General features: G+C 38.4%; 1 protein-coding gene across 1 annotated transcript in view; it reads left to right on the top strand.

Moving 5' to 3' along the window:
* DAPK1 (death associated protein kinase 1) overlaps positions 1–17919 on the top strand; it is an 87987-nt gene that overhangs the window by 32008 nt on the left and 38060 nt on the right. Inside the window, exons 2-3 of the mRNA XM_035309687.1 lie at positions 5387–5608; positions 17054–17192. Of these exons, the coding sequence (XP_035165578.1) occupies positions 5387–5608; positions 17054–17192 (361 nt within the window). The remainder of the gene's footprint in view (positions 1–5386; positions 5609–17053; positions 17193–17919) is intronic.

The following is a 17919-nucleotide window of genomic DNA, read 5'->3' on the forward strand; positions in this document are numbered from 1 at the left end:
CTGGTATCAGTGTAATTTCCTTTATTCATATCCCCTGCTTCCAATAATACAGTCCTTTGTGGGAAGTTGCATAATTCACCCATACTTGCACATTTGTGGCAATAAATATTAGAAACCGGTCCCTGAGGGTTTCTTCAGCACCTCTGTGCCCAACTTGCAGCTCTGTTGGAAGGCTCTTGAAGCAGAAGTTCATCTCATCACTGACAGAGCTAATTGGGAAAACCTGGTGCTGCTGCAGGATGGGGGTGGGAAGGAGTACAGGACTTGGAATAGGTGGTGGGCCTGCCACCCCTAATCACTATGATCAGCCCTCTGAAAGGGAAGCCATTCACAATACAGAACCTTCTTACAAGGAAAATGGATTCTAAAATGCCTGTGCCTGTAGTTAAAACTCTCCATCATTCATGCTAATGATTAGTTAGTTGTTTTGAGATCCCACTACGCCAGGACAAATAAAGACGGGAGTGTTCATTCTTTGTTGGGAATTTTGTCACATCTTTGCATAACTTTTGCACATATATATATGTATTATAAAGGGCAGCAGATTATCTTAATGTTATTTAAAAAAAGAAATTTAATGGTTAGCTAATAGGATAAGTACTTGTTCAGAAGCAAGTCTGAAAAATCACTGGATGTGGAGACATCGTGCCAAGTGTCCTGAAAAGAGTGGATTCAGGATAGTAATTAGCTGCTGGTTGAGTAAGAATTGCAAGATCACAAAACAAATTACTGTTATTAGCAGAAGTATTTGTTCTCACATCAAGCTGTCATCCTGCTTCACTGTTGAACCTGATTGTGCCACGTGCAAAAAAAATGTCAGATGCATTATTTATGTGGGCTTATGTGATTTACTTTTATATTTCTTTAAGGTAAGTGTCTCCTAAAATTACGCTGTTTTTTGTGACCTAGACACATTAAATCAAACATACGAAAGTGTGAGAAACTGTAAAACTAAAGTGCTTTTTTCTGGCTTTGAAGAAGCCGAATGAATGAGTGCTGGACCTGGAACTAAAGCATCAGTAGGAGAACGTATGGTCTAATGCATTTGTATCCAGTAACAGAGCTGACATACACCAGCTCGTTGCTGCAGTTTTACTGGTTAAAGTTCAGTAAATACCCTTTGATTTACACCTCTCCTCTGCTTTTAAAACAGGAGTTTGGAGAGTTGTAAATCATCACGGCTTAGAGATCTCCGGCATGAAATAGTTCCTTTGATTGCAGCTCAAAAATGATCTGCATATACAGCATTTAATACAAACAACTAATTGTGGGGTTATGTGCTGAATACCACAACAGCAACAACAAGAAGGTTATTTGGTACATAATTGGCACTTACTCTAAATACCTGTTAGTTGATAACTTTCTTGCACTCTCGAGCAATGTCAAAGGTTTGTAGAACCTCACATCCTAAAAAAAAAAAAAAAAGATGGTAGCAATCTATAAAGTCGTTTGGTATATTGGTCTTCTGATAACACTTTTATATTGAATTGTGGTAAATCGGGTTATCCTTGAAACAGATGGTTGTAGTTGGAGGAAAGAATGACCCTAGAAGTGAGATAGCCTGGAAGAGGAGGAGAGAGGAGATCTACTTGTTCTAACTGGTCTTTGTTTCAGTAGGTCAGCCTCATGCTGTAATATGATAGTTGACCCGTTGCCAACATAAGATGAAAGAGCTCTTAGCCTTAAAGGCATCAGAAACATGAAGTCATTTTGGCGAATGGTGTAATAGAAGTACCACTAACACCCTGGAGAAACGGTTTTTCTTTAGCTTAAAGGTCCACAAACAGTGCATGTTTAAAAACACTAGCAGAACGCTTTTTATTTAGAGAGGAGCCCAAAATGCATTACTCTTTGTTGAAGACATTTTGTTAAATGTTAAAGGAAGAATTCTGTCATGGACTAAATATCTGATGTTTTAAATATGAGAATTCTTCAAAGTCAGTGATGTATGCATTTTCAGTGAAACGTAGATAATTCTTAACCCCAGTCAATTTTTCATAATAAATCATCTTGGATACCAAAATGTATTGTATATACACATACTTCAGAGTCACTTTTCAGTTTCAGCCTCTCCAGAGTCTTATATTATCAGTGATTATGTTTCTTACTTTTTCTTAGTGGTGTTTTTTTTGTGTGTGTGTGTGTTTTTGTTCTTGTTTGTGGTGTTTTGTTGTTGTTGCTGTTTTGTTTTAAATCTGTATCTGTTCTAAAATTTCTGAGGTAAGCATTGACAAGAAAGTGGTTAAGCTTAATAGTTTTATTACCGAAAAGGTCTAATATATTTCCTTTCTCTGGCTAATGACTATTCAATTGTTCTGAGGTGAATGTGGTTTTTTCCTTTTGCAATGGATGCATGCTGTTGGAAGAGAATAGCTGTTACACGTGCACACACAGAGTAAATCGTAAGCTTCTTGGAGCTGTGAATCACTTAGCTGTAAAGTCATTATTAATGTGCTGTTTGAGTGCATATACAACTGCAAATCTGTGCAAAAAATAGATGGTAATAGCTTAAAATCATGATGTGGGCTGTCTCACTTATGCAAAGATTGCCTCTCTTTTCAAACAGGAAAAAAAGAAAAATAACTGCAGTTATTGTTGCTGGGCAGAGAAGGCTTTTATCTAGCCCCAGTATTTTTCTGCCTGTGGTATGGGGAGATGAGGGTATTTGTAACAAGCTCTCCTTCAAAGGAGTAGCTAAAGAGACAAGGAAATAAATTCCCAGAATTTCTCTCCGTTTTTCTGCTCTGCCACGTGCTTGTAACTTCACTGAGTATTGCGGTAGAACCTAGGAAAAGGAAATCAAAGGTAGAGAAGAAAGTGTAATGGATAACAATATTGAGCCTCTTGTGATTAAACAAAAAATTACTTGTCTGTACTGATTGTAAAGAAATACTGCCAGTAGCCATGTCATTTAATGTGTGTACCCTTCCCGTGGTGTGCAGTACTTTTATCCCATGATCAGCTCTGTAGATTGCTACATACCATTTGAGCCTGTAGGTGAATCATAAACAGAAATACTTTGCTTCCTCTACCAAACGGTATAGCCTTTTAGCCGGAAAGCCAGTTGGCCAAATGAGCAAGGTCTTTTTGCTTCCTTCTTACTCACGAGCTGGACAAGCCGTTCTGAGTGGTGGTGGTGCCTGTGTCTGGTGCCTGACATTGCTCAGCTTTGAACTTTCTGAAAAATAGATAGCATTTTCAATAAATCTGAATGCCTCCATATCTCTGGAGGCGCGTACATGTTGAGCAGGAGGGAGGCAGGGAATTACAGCCCTTTCTCTCTGTAAGCAATGGCCCGGAGCACTGCGCGAGCACTTCTTCACAGCGGTGCAGATAGCTGAACGCATCCTCCACTCCGGCTGGCTGTCCTCTCCTGCAAAATCGTGCCCACCTGGGAGGTCAAACCCAGAGTCTCTGTTGCTGGGAGAGCTGCTGCAGAGTTGAACTGAACCAAGCAGAGAAGGTCAAGAATACCTTAGAGCATTTTTACTAGCCCTCTGCTGTTAGTCTGGGAGAGCACAGATCTGCCAGAGGTCCCATACCTTGTCTCCTAGTCCTGTTTGAACGCCTGCGATGTCCGAGAAGATTTCAGATGTCTCTAGCTGTCTAAGTTTAGCCAAGTGAAGTAGGTCTTCCAAGCTACACCTAATGGGAAAGAGGGTACAGCTGGCACAGTCCTAAGCACAGCTCAGTCCACTACAACAGTTTGTAACAATAATTCATGTTGGCAAACCTGGCCCTCGACAGCTTCACGCTGTGAGCTGTGCTGTGCTACCTTTAGAACAGAGATATGCAGGGGAAGGACAATGCAAGAGAACTTAAATAAATAAATCATTGCCTTCAATATTTTTTCCTCATGCAACGTAGTCATCTTACAAACTAATTGATTTCATGAAATAATGAAGAACAGCGCTTGAGGGTTGATCGTAATGTGGAAGTAAAACCAAACCCCAGAACTTAGATTGACCACTTCTCTCTGCATTTAGTTCTCCCTGCCCATGGCTACGTTCAAAGGCCACAGCCCTTTGACTGTTTCACAGAATGACAGAATGGTTTGGGTTGGAAGTGACCTTAAAGATCATCTAAATCCAACCCCTCTGCCATGAGGGTTGGCTGATTATCTTCGTTTATTGCATAATACTGCTTTTATCAGTTATCTTCTATTTTCTGCCTGACATGCATTCCTTAATTGTTTAATTACTTCATCACTGTATTTGGCACATACTGCTTCTTAATCATAAAGTTAGTGTTATGGATTGAGTTCGTTCATGAGCTGTGTAACTTTGAATGATTCCCACTTGTCATCTCATCTTTATGTGATGCCCTTTCTGCAGGTGATGCAGATCTCTGTCAGCTGTAATTAATTAACCACTAACATGAGTTAGCTCCTCTCCTGACTGGAATTACATATGCCTGCATGTTACATCCCTGAGTAGATATTCAAGCTTACTAAGCTTGTCTTTGATTTAACCATTTCTATAAACGTGCTTTAAGGGCTACCACTTCTTTGGTTGACAAGATAGGCTAAATTTAGCCTATTTTCTCATGGATATTATTTCAAGTACTTTGTACAGTTAAACAAACAAGGAACAGAATTACTAGAGAACCCTGAGCAAGAGATTTAAGAAAACTAAAGAGGAAAACTCCACACTATTGGAAATCCTACTCTTAACGCAGCACTAGATTCCTGGAGATAACTGGACCGAATCAGTATGTACATTTAGCAGCAGGAAATTTATATGTCAACAATAACACTCTGGAGTCAGCTGCTTCCTGGAGCACTTTCTGGTTTGTAACACAATCAGTGATTTTTATTCTTCAGTACCTTGGTACTGTTTTCACCTTCAAATACTTCCTGCTTGAGATGATGATACAATGAATGTAATTCTGGATACTACAGTAAATAAAACATGAAGTAATATCCTGAAAACATAGTATCCTTTTCAAAACTAAATAAAATAAAGGTAATACCTTGAGGGTAAAGTGGATATTGATAGATCAGAAGAAACTGAAGACTGTCTGTCTTGGAGAACAAAAAAAAAATATCTTCAACATGAATGGGGCAGGAGAAATCCAGAAGCAATTACTTCCCCCAGTAATCCCCAATGCACATATTTGACAAAAATCTAATGGTCTAGACAGGTGGTATCTTTTACTTAAATACGCTGAAATGTGTATGTGTGCAGAATCTCAGATTAGCTTTTTTTTAACCACATCTAGCTTTTTTCCAGGTGTTATATTAGATTGCACAAAAAGCAGTTATGTATTTCAGTGGAGCTGGTAATTTAGAGGTACAGCTGTCTCTCCCCATAGCAGTAAACGCAAGCTACTCCTAATTCTAAATCTCCTTGAACCAAATGTTATTCTTTCTTTCCCTCTCTTTTAGTGGGCAGTTTGCTGTAGTGAAAAAATGCCGTGAGAAAAACACTGGTCAGCAGTTTGCAGCAAAATTCATCAAGAAACGAAGGACAAAATCCAGCCGGCGTGGAGTGAGCCGGGAAGATATTGAGCGAGAAGTCAGCATACTAAAAGAAATTCGGCATCCTAATGTGATCACGCTGCATGATGTTTATGAGAACAAAACAGATGTGATTCTTATTCTGGAACTGTAAGTAGCTCTAGAGACCTGGGGAGGAATAACGTGTTGTTGTTGTTATATTAAGGAAATGGATCCTTTCTGTAAGAATTGCCGTTATTTGACGGGTATTCCTTACCACCACAAAGATCACTGATAGTAGCCTGAGAATTGTTATTATTATTTGGGGGTGTGAGGGGCCAGAGTTGTAGCTTCTTGATTTATAGACGGTATTTTGCAGTCTAAATGGCACTACAAAGATTAAATAGCAATTCAGTATATTCAGGATTTTTTCTGCTTGTTATTTTAATTGTTATTGATGTTCTGAATCCAGAAGAATAGCCTAGAGCTGAACAGATTTGAAAATAAGAGCAGAGGGAAATATAGATTCTAGATAGAGGTTAGTTTAGCAATTTAGTGGTGTTTTGTGGTGATGTAAGGCAGCATCAACTGAATGCTTTTTTCTCTTTTTTGCCCACATAACAGAGAACAGTATTTTCCCAGTTCTCTCCTGTTGCAATGTAAACTGCACTCTCATATCCGTATTTTAGTTCCCTTCTTTCTTCCAAAGTTATTGCTAATGAATTGAGATAAATATGTCAGCAGAGAACAGTTCTGCATTGCTTCAAGTCTAGCTTCAAGTTCCTCATAGATTGCTAGTTCAGTCATTAAGCATTACTCACCTTTTTCAGCTTGACAGTGTCCAGTAGTAGTAGCACATGCAAGTTTTAACCTTGGTTCGATGCCTGACACAGTCCATATTATGGCCACATTTGTTTGGCATCAGCTAAACGTGTTTCAGACTATGTATTTCATGCAAACAAATGCATGTGATTTGGTACAAAAATCTTGCACAGCACTTCTCTTTTCCTTGGCTGTTCATGTGATTTTCTTGTAGGTTATGCCTTCCTGTTTACTAACTTTCATAAATTATATTTCCACTTACTTTATAAAGATACTTTAGGGTGAGTATTCAGTAACATGTAGATTTACAGTATAGATATAAGAACAAAACTTGGTAATACCTTAAGAAGTTTTGTCTTTGCTACAATATATACACGCATAATACATTAAAACATGTTTTTACACATATTTAGTCCCACATGTGATTTCTTACTGTAATGCTTTAGTAGTCTGGGTGTGTTTTTTTTTTTGTTTTGCTTTGTTTTGTTTTTGTTGTTTTTTGTTGTTGTTTTTAGTTTCAGAAATACACATTTGCATTAGTTTGACTTTGTGTGGATAAGTATTTCTAAAAAAGATGAATATTATAAAGTAAAAACTCCTCATAATTCCTGTCAGATCTACTACTCCTGATGTTTGTTCAAAACTCTTTGAGTGTTTCATTGATTATACAACAAAATTAGTTTGATTCTTCTTCTGCTCCCCATTTATATTTGCTCTCATATTCTTCCTGTAATAACCTGCTACTACAGTGCTACTAATGCAGTGCTTTCTTTCTGCTCTGTGATCTAATCTGTCCACATGAAATCAGGAAAGTGACTGGACTTAAGGGTTCTGACGAAAATTCAGTAGCTGCAAACAGTGGTAGGATGAAGGGAACTGTTCCTCTCTCCCCCTTCTTTTCATGGAATAGGAGCTCCACTGACTGCAAGATGGCTGTGTGTGTGTTTGTGTATCCCCATTGACTTTCATTGAATGGAAGCAGATTTTGCTTCCGATGCATGTTAATATTTCATAAAATTGATAGTGTGAAGCACAACAGACTTATTTGTGTAGCAGTTTAGCTAATCATTTTGCCAAGTTACTAATCTCCATATAGCGTCAAAGATGTTTTTTTCCACTTTTCAAAACTGCCACATGAATCTTTTAAGTTGAGTAAGTGCTGCTTTGGTATCACAAAGGTAACATATTTAATTAAAGGGTCAGAGAGAAATAGATGACATGTTAGCAATCCGTTTATAAACTGAATATACTAATTGCTGTAAAGACCATTTTTAATTATTCTCAAAATCACTATGATATTATGTAAAGCTATTTAAAAGGCGAAAGGATTGTCATTTTAATCATATGTTCAGATAGTTAAGTATGTAATCATTTTTTTCTAATGTTCTAATATTCACATTTTGCCCAGGGACATACTCCCCTGACATTCTTAGTTCTTACAGAACATTTTTAAACAAAGCAAAAATCAAACTGAAATCTCATTAAATAACCCAATTTGCTTTCCTCAGAATCTCTCCCAAGTGAAAACTTTCCCTACTGATTAGAATATAGTTTGAGTAAGTATTTTCTTCTATAACTAAATTCATTTGAAAAAACACATTTTATTTTTTTCCCGGAGCATATATTAATGTATGACTCTAAGAAGAGAGAGCATAACCACAAATAAACAGGATTTCATGTGACTTACTTTTTTAGATAAGGAGTGAAACTAAAATTGTGTTCCAGCTATGAAAAGCTCGTAACAAAATGAAAGTCTACAAGAAGCACTGGTTTGTTATTAATAAGCAAGTGTAATAACACGAGCAGTGATGAAGAAAAAAATCTCTGGTTTCTCTGCTACGTAGAACCTGCAGTCCACAAAAGGCATGCTGTCGCAGCTGTCCTTTTAGTGGCTGTCAACAGATGTTAACACACAAGTCTCAGGATGGTGTGTCTGCTGCCTGTTTACTATTGATTTTTGTCTCCCAGGTCAGCAAAAGGTTTGCATGGTTGTGTGTAGCCTTTTAAGCATTTTCAGCATTATTCATCAGCTGTTTCTAAGGAGTAACTGGCTGGTGAAGTTTTCACTTCACTCCCTCACTGCAAATATTACATCAGCCAACAAAGTACTTGTTAGCAATTTGTGTGCAGAAATATGTGGGCCATCATTAATTATTGCAGTGGCAATGTACTTGCAACACTGAATGCAAAACAAAATATCAGAAGCTTAATGCGTGCTGGTGTTTGGAGCTTTTTCTCTTAAGTACCTTGTGTCAGGAAACTGACCTGTAAAAATTTACGGAACGTTTAATTTCTGAATCTTTAAATCAAATGCTTCCTTAAAGGAGTCAGCAATCGTACACAAATATGAAAGATGCTTGAAGACCCTTACTATATTTCTGTCTCTTGGTAAATTTAGAGGAAGCAGGTACGTTTTCACATTTCTAGACTGATATACTGGCAATTGTGTTCTTGGTTTGGAAGTAAAATTCATAATCTCTGGACTCAAATTCATACTCTGGGCTCTTCTGTCATCTTGCAAGGAACGCTGTGCATGTTATGTATGAACTGGAAAACACTGTCTCTTCCTCATCTAACTTAAAATTGTGACAGCTATCTGCTTTTTCTTCTACTACACAAACAATTGAATTTGTCTGACTTTAATCATACTTATTTCCATCCAGCGACATCACTCAACCAACTAGTCTCTTTTGTGTTTTTGTATTTTGGGATTACTATGCTATTTTCCAGTAAGCTCCACTGAAGCCATCTTCTTGGCAGACTTCACAGACTGTAGAAAACACAGACCTCTGTTACACAGCAATAATTATTTTCTTTCCTCAATCACATTTTGCACCTATGTGGTTCCCTTTTCACTGGCCTGCCGGTAACCTTGAATGCACAATCTCTGTCTTCTATTTTGTTTTTTCCTTCCACTTTACTATGATTTCATTTAGAGAACAGACCTACAAAATACACTCACTGTGTGGTACTTCTTAGAGGTAGGTTTCTGGCTGCAGCTGCTTTATCCTAAATCCTGTATAGCAGTTGCTGAAAAATAATGCTGAAAAATAATGCAGATGGCCTCACCCTTCAAAGCAGCTTGATAGCAATAGCTGATTCTTTTCACTGGAAAGCTGTGGGTAGAATTTTCTGTTAATGCTTTTATCTGCCAAAGAAGTGTCTTCATATCTGAATTAGAAATCTTAATTTAAGGCAGCATGAACTCCTGAAGCATATTTTGGAATGATGAATTTCTGTTTCTAAAATGTGGAAAAAGAGAATAATGCTGTGAAAATCTTGTCTCAGAAAGAGGGGAATTGTATTAACTTGAAAGTGACTGAACATTAAGTATTCAGGCTCATGGTTTTTTAAAGTTAGTTCCTGTGTACTTAATTCAGAATTTAGCCCTCCACATCCCAGGTCTCAGAGAAAGCTGCCACCTTTTTGGCCCCCCCATAATATTAACCAAAGCATAAGAAAGCAAGGAGAGGGTGATAGATCCATATATAGGATTCTAATGAGGTCTTGAGTTGCTCATTGAAGAATAAATAGAACAAATAAAAACAAGCTCTGTAAATTCCTCTTCTATCTTATTGGTAAGTTAACTTACTACACTTAGAAGTCAATAGCTTGACTGCTTGTGAGGCTTGATGCCAGCATGGAGCTTCTTCGTGTTTTGACCAAAATAGCGCTGAAATTTTTGTTAATTTTACCTGTAACTTGTCACAAAGTTGTTCTTGACTGTACATGTACTGTACTTGGCCTTGTACTGGTTTTTCAGAGGAGGAGTCTTTGGTGTTTACTGGGAATAGCAGCACGTAAGCAAGCCTCGTAGCACTGGTTTCTAGATATTGTGGCACCTTTTGACTTCATAATCCTGAATTACAGGCCCTCATATAGATCCACAATGTGTGTTTAGAAACCTAGGAGTAAAGGCTTCACAGAGCTAAAAGGAAAGAAGCTGAAGCAAATACGACTCTTAACACATGGAACACATCTCATAGCGAGTGCAGTTGGCTCCTGGGCTCCCGAGCATATAGTAATCTTGCCCGCTACATTAATGCTTTGTATATGAAATTTGGATGTTGTGGGCAGGATGAAAATACTAATGCACTCAGCGGGGCCAGGATGTTGGTAGCCATGCATGGTAACCAGACTGGCACTTAGGGAGTTCAGGTGACTAAAACCAAAGTACCAGCTGTGTCTGGGTGCAGAAAGACACACAGGAGTTTTTGGGTCTCCCTCTTAGTAGAAGTTAATTGTCTAACTACTCATCTGCGTTTTGGTGCTTGTGTTCTTCTGACTAGCCATTCTGAGGCCAAAGCTTCTTGTTCAATATACTGGAAGAATTCAGGCACACAAGAGAGGATTTCACCACTGTTGGTCTCTCTGGTATGGGCTGGACAAATGAAAATGAGGAGGAAGAGTGATGCAGAAACATGCCTTGTTTTCTTCTGTTAGCTAGGTATAGAAAAACCAAGTATGATGTTGTCAAGTGCATAGGATTAAAAAAAAAAAAAAAAAAAAAAAAAAACATTGCTCTTTCAAAGTATTTGGTACGCTTTTTACGTCAGAGGACTGTCTTGGCAACTGCATGGTTTTTATAAGCTGTTAAATGAAGTGGTTAAAACCTTAAGTAAAATGGGAGTATGAGGAAAAATCTCAAATAATTTTCTTCAGGCAGGATCTTCTGTGAAGCTATTTTATTTACGATTGCAGTGGCGGGCATCTTGTCAATCAGGAGCTCGTTATAGTAAACAAATCATAACCTTTTCTTCCCGATTACCCAACGCCTGATCACCTCCCCTGTTTCCTTGTTGGCTGAGTACTACAAGTTCACAAGCTACTCAATGCTTCTCTATACCATATATGTGCAATTTTTTTTCTTCAACCCTTTAATTTCTCCTTTTTCCCTTTTTTTCCTTTCTTATGCTGTGAGAACTTGTGATCTTTGTTTTACTGTTCTCACACTGCTCATCCTGTTTGACTCAAGCTTCTACCATATTTTGGAACAGTGAGACCTTCTACCGTCTACTTATCTAGTTAGCATTTCTCCTTGTTATGGCTACAGAACTACCTTTCAATACAGACAATTAGTTCTCTACTGCAAAAACACAACTTAGTTTCTCACAGGAGTAGAAATATTTCACTCTCATCTTGGGCTGAAATTTTGAAATATTCAATATACAAGAGACATCTGACCACAGAATCCATAGCAGAAAACTTTTCTTCTGTAAGTTGGCAGAATTTTTGAATTAGATAAGAGTGCTTATACCCTATAATGTAAAATAATTCAGATAACTCATTAAATTGATTCTGCTTCAAAAATTGTAATAAACTGGTTCTGAATTTTAACTTTCTTACTTTGTTGTTTGGAAATACAAGCAAGGTAGTTGAAACTTTGTAGGCTTGAAGTTAACTAGATTAAGTTGCTTGAAACAAGCAGTTTTAGTTTAGGATTTGGGGTTTTGCTTTTTTTTTTCTTTTAGCTTCATGAGAAATCCTTAGATAATCATTAATTGTCGTTTAGGCAATATTACACTGTGAGCAATGTGATCAACACAGCATGTGACTGAGTCGTTACGAGGTGGCCATGCTGACTATGAAGGTTAACTGGTTCTGTGTAGGTTCCCATAATGACTTCCTCCAAGATCTTCTGCTTAGTTGCTTTCATAGTTGAGGAAGCCTGATGACTTGCAAAAGCGCTATCCAGAAATCCTTTTTCCACAGGTGCCTTGTATTTTCTTTCCCAGAGGAAAATATGTGGGTGGCAAAGACATCTGCCAGCCTTCCTTTGAGAAGGCTAGAAATTGCACCTACCACTGTTGCGTTTTATGGGAATGCGGTTGACCTGAGGCGTGGTTTCACTTGCACCAGTTCAGGAAAGCTAGCACCTCTACCTAGTAGTATCAGGGAAGCAGAACATTACAGCTTTGCTCTTAATGGAAATGATTATACAAAATATTTTCTTGTGCAGGGTTGTTCTTTTTCTTAAAGTGTGCTCTCCTGTTACAGTATCAACTGAAGTCACAATACAACAGTGAAACTAGATTTACTTTGCACTTAAGGCTTTGTGTTACAGCATACTAAATAATAAAACCTGCCCCTTAGGGTTGAGATGTGACCTCCATCAATCACAAATGTCTGTCATGTTGAGCCAAGGACATGAGCAACCTTTTTTTTTTTTTTTTAGCTGCAGAGTGTTTCCACTGTAAAGGTAAACAGAAAAGTTTTATACATGAACATTGAGGAGTTAATGCTTCAAAGGAGACCATTATGTGCCGGTGAGCATAAAGGTTTTGCGGCCGTAACGGAATTCAGATGTGACTTGACTTTAGTCAAGTTCCTCTTTTAATATGAGGGGGTATGGCTTGTTGCTCATCCATTACTTGTTAGCAGCTTGCAGATCAGAGTTGTGCCAATGCACAGGTGGATTGCTCGGAAAGCTGTCTGTAACTCCTGCCAGGTAACAGAGAAAGCGCACAGAGAAAGCTGTGCCCTTCCCGAGGAGACACATACTATTCCTCTGACGTGCTCTGTGGGAGGAAGCCTTTGTGCTTAGCGAGCCCATTGCCTCTGCTCCCTGGGGGAAGGAGGTCTCAGCCAGTCTGTGGTTGGCAGCAGTCACTTACGTGCTGCTGTGTGGATCCCTGAGTAGGGTCTTACAGGCGAGCTGGAAGCTGGGTTGCGCCATTCTCTGGCTGCAGGGAAACCTGTGCAGTCATCTAGCTTCAGCCAGATTTAAACAGGACGTTCATGCACCGGTGACCTCAAACCTAACCTGTTTCTGGTAATGTGGAAACAATGCTGGAGCACTGTAATAGGGGTGAATTCAGCGTACGTCTTGGGAGAAGCTGAAATTTATAAAGATTGGTCTTAGGCGTTGAGATATGGAAAAGTCTCCCCCTTCTCCTTCAGCCTGAGACTGTTGCTGTGCCTGGGATAAAGCTATGTGCAGGCACTCTGTGCAGGAAAGGTTTTTTTGTTGTTAAAAATCTGGCTTGCATCTTCACATCTGAAGTTGAGCACAGGGTAATAAAATATACTGTGTTTATTTAGTATGGGGCTACATTACCCTGGCTGAAGTACTAGACTTTAAAAACTAATGGCATCAGATTCATGGAAACTGACGTGTATTACATATTATACAACTACTGTCTTCTACTGGCTTGTTTTAAGTGGTTTCTTAATCTATAGTTTTTGGAAGACCACTCAAGATAATCCAATGAGTCTAGGTATATAATCTAGCTATAAAATATGTGAAAACAGACTCTGCTGATAGATCAAAAGAACTGTGATCCAGTGAATGAATAGCAAAATGGAAACTTAGCTTGTAAGGGACGTTGAGTGTGGACCTGCATTAACACTGTATGAATTGTTTTAAAGCAATTACCTGGTACCAATACAGTGTTTTTCTGTATTCCTGTGGTGATGTAGTTTAATATCAGACCTAACCAGAGTCAGCAGGAAGGTAGCAGAATAAGCAGTTTTCTGATAAGCATTAAAAGGAAGCTAAGAAACAATACCTGCCTTATTAAGCTCTCATAGGGATGTGAGTTTATTTAAGGGAACAAGCAAGCACAGGTTCCGTGGAGGCTTCCTGGGAAGCTGGCCTTTTCAGAGCTTCTAGATCGTCTTGCTTAACATTTCAGTCATCATTGTTGTATAACCCTGTTTCTCTTGTTCTTTGTGTCCCTACCAGTATAATTTAGCTTTACTTGTTCTGGAAAGCTGTCTGGGCACTGTGCTTACCTACCATCACAGCTCTCAAAGGGAAGAACCTGAGGTGCTGTGCTCACTCCCAGCAGCTGAGAAGTTACCAACAGAAAAAGTTGTAACGGCCTAGTCTGTGAGTTGAAACTGCATGGGATTGATTTCCCTCCAGGCATTTTCAGATAAGGTGCATCATTTGCAGGGGCGCGCTGCAGTCCCTCAGATCAGAGCTACAGCTGGCTCAGGATCAGTGCTTGGAGTGTGTTAGATCTTGTCCCTCCTCATTCGGATATTTCTTGAGGAAGCATTGCCGTGTCAGTTAAGCACAAAAAAGCACAATGGTTTGGGAAAATCTGTCAGTCCTGCTATTTAGCTCCCAATTTAAAGAAAATGTTTTAACATTTCTTCTTTAGATCTTTGTTTATAGATTTGCAAGCACTAGGTATATTTCCTGCAAAATACAGGTAGTGTTTTATTTCACATTATTCTAAGACCCTTGGCAAAGACAGGATGATCGTACTCAGCAGCACATGTATGTGATCTCATGCAGTCAGCTATTCGTAAATGCAACATCTGTGAGACATGCAAAAACCTGTGTACATTAAACTTGTAATTTCATGTGGTCTAAACTTTCAGGATGTGAAAATCCACAAAACAGGATAATTGCAGTTAAGAAGTAGCTGAGGATGGGAAGGCTTTTTCCATTTTTCATCAATACCTAACGATCACAAATGCGTCTCAAAAATGACTAAACTCTGAGTGTTAAATTAAATCTTGTCTTTCAGAGCTGAAATAAATTTGTTATGAGTGCTAGAGTTCGTGTTGATGACTAGCAAGTTTCACAGACACCAAGTATCTTTGAAATGCCAACAGAAATAAGTGCAAGAGGTAACAGCCTTAGAACAGATACATACCTGTGTGGCACTTGAACAGCCTCTTTAGACTCTGAAGTGGGAAGCACGATCTTGCAAGTAAACACTGCTGAAAATGCATGATTTGAGTATGTGCACAGCAGCTGTGGTAGCTGCTTAAGCAGCCACTTAAACTGTTTCACAAGGAGGCTGATCTACATGAACACTATAGCAAATAATTGTGTGCTTTTTGCAGTCTTTTCAGCCTTGTTTTCTTCCTCACCCGAGGGTTTGGCTCTGCCAGCTTACTGTGTGACAGTCGCTCCTGTGCTGAACCAGAGTGTGTTAAGGTGCTGTTTTGCTGTGACTACTGACATAGCTGCTCACCAGCTTGAAAAGTAGCCCCTGTGAGTCTGCCTTCACTGCGTGGCGTGAGCGTATTCCAGCTAACATCTTTAGGGCAGCTGCAGCAGGCATCCGCTTAAATGAGTTGTGTGTGATGTTTAGGTCCTTTGGCTCAATAACTGGAAATGAAGAAAAATGCCAGCACTGTGTCACCATCCAGGCCTCTGTTTGTCATCAGGAAGCGCAGTGGAGAAGTGCATATGTTAGCCTGAAAGCCTTTTGCCTTTCTCAGAGAGAAGCAAAGAACGAGGGAATATGCCCGCACAGCCATTTGTAATATCTTTCTGACGAGCCTGTGTAAGATAATGAATTGTATTTAATCTGCAGGAATTCCATTTTCATGTTTCTAAAACAAAAAAGATTATTAAAATGACCTCTCTCCTTTCCAGTCTGTAATTCTTGCATTTAATGACACTTCATTTTAATAATTACTTTCATGAAGAAAATATTACAACACCATAAACAATACCCAAAACAATACTCTTATTATCTTCTAGGCAGCTCAGTGAAGGCTCCAAGAACTCATTAAAATGCACTTTCCATGCAATTTGCATTACAATAATGCAGATTAAGTGTCTTGAAAAGTAGACACGATAAAGCAAGTCAAATGTATTTCCAGAAACTTGCCCAGACTGTTTAGCTATTCTTAAATGTTAATCCCATTATTTTTCATAAGGAGATCTTTAAACTGTGAACAGAGTGTTTTTTCCCTGCTGAAAGGCAGCATAAGTTAGGTTGTACTTTCTGATAATTTTTTAAGAATATCAATATCGTGCAAAATAAGGGGAATAGTATGACCATCTTTGCAGTCTCTTGACACCTTCATGTATAATAGTTCTGTTTTGTAACCTGGAAAAACTAGTTGCTAGAGTGGCCAGTCATCCCAGTAGGTGGCCTTAAACTGAAAGGAGCTTTGTTTTTTTGTGTGTGGTTTGTTTTTTTTTCTTTTTAAGAGAAGTTGTGGATCCTGTTTCCTATTCACTTAATTCTGTATCTGTTTTCCTGCCGACAGTTATCATCACTCCTGCCAGACTGCTAAGTGAGCTGAGAAAAGGGTCATCTTCAGTTTATTTCTCTCCCTCGGATGCAGAAAGCATTGACGTGCTTATTATGTACCTTCCTCAGTTCTTACCTCTCTTCTTTCTGCCTGCACAGCTAAACGGGTTGCAGGAAATCGACTTAAGAGCAGTAGTGGCTTTTCCTCCTTAGGGAAGGTGTGGTAATGTTTGAGCACAACCTGATGTGCTTAATGTAATGCGCTGTTGAAGACAAGACAGTATGTTTCCCAAGAGTTGAATGGTTCGGAGAGGTTTTGTTTTTGTTTTCTCTTTAAATTAAATGTAAAAAAATAATTTAAGAAAAATGATAGTAGGATAGCTGCTAGTAACTATTTGAAAGTAAACTTTGAATTTATATTTTCCAATAAGACAACAAACAAAGCCTGTTATACTTGTGTATGAGCCAAATCTTATTTTATTTTCTGTTCAGTTATATCAGCATGTTTTGAGTATATTTAATTTCACATTCGGTTTTGTTCTTTTAAATGTACATAGAGCACGTGGGTTTTACTTCATTTAAATTTAGATACAGATAACCATGTATATATGTGTGTTTGTTTCAACTTTTCTGTGTTTGAAAATAGCTGGTTTTCTTGTAGTCTTTCTTCTTCGTGGGGAGGAGGGGTAATTACTATTTCAAGTATTGAATTGTTTTCCACCTTCTGCTTTCATATTGACGACTTGTAAAGCTTCCGACTGTTTTCCAAGGTTGTCTGAGAATTGTTAAGGTAAATGGACCCCAGGTTAAAACATGCTTGTCAGTAATTCTGTTTCTGCTCTCCAAGTGTTGCAGGTGGAGAGCTCTTCGACTTCTTAGCTGAAAAAGAGTCTCTCACAGAGGAGGAAGCCACAGAATTTCTCAAACAAATACTTAACGGAGTTCAGTATCTACATTCTCTGCAAATTGCCCACTTTGATCTAAAGGTATGTTAAGCAGATAAGAATGCACACAACTGCAAGCAACATCTATTAAAGCCTTTGTAACACGAGCCAGAAAACTGCCATCATGCAGATCTTGGCTGTAGTTTTGTTTTGCTAACTTATGTAGACAGGGAAGAGCTCAGCCATTGAAAAGAAATTACTGAACCGTAAAAAGATCCCATCTGTTTTTAATATAAGATTCTTCTTGGAAAATGGCAACTTCTATAAAATGAAACCATTCTGAGAAAGCAATTTTGAAATAAAGATTATGATTATGATTTTGTGGAATGTGAATGGAACCTTCACATCCTGACCAGGATGCCTTTCATCAAATTTCTTCTTTTTGCTGTTATATACATTGTATGTTTATGTGAATGTTACTTATAGGTACTAAATGAAAACAGTATACGATAGAGTACAACGATTCTTGTAGAGCAGATAGATTATTTTCTTCTGGATGGGTGGAAGGGTAGCTGGTTGTAATTGTTAGGTTTTTTTTGGTTGGTTGGTTGGTTGTTTTTTTAAGAAATACTGTCAATTGCATCCTGTTGGTAGTGAAGGGAGATCTTTTATATCTAAACTCAGTTACTGCTTTTTTAATGTTTCAATTTCAGTATATTTTCCTGTGTAAGATTTTTTGATAGATAGGCAGCTGAATGTTTCCTGAGGGCTGCTGAATGTAGCAGCTATGTCTGTAATAGGAAAAGGAGGCATAATTACTATATTGCAA

The sequence above is a fragment of the Oxyura jamaicensis genome, chromosome Z (assembly GCF_011077185.1).
Source record: "Oxyura jamaicensis isolate SHBP4307 breed ruddy duck chromosome Z, BPBGC_Ojam_1.0, whole genome shotgun sequence".
Classification (NCBI taxonomy): domain Eukaryota; kingdom Metazoa; phylum Chordata; class Aves; order Anseriformes; family Anatidae; genus Oxyura; species Oxyura jamaicensis.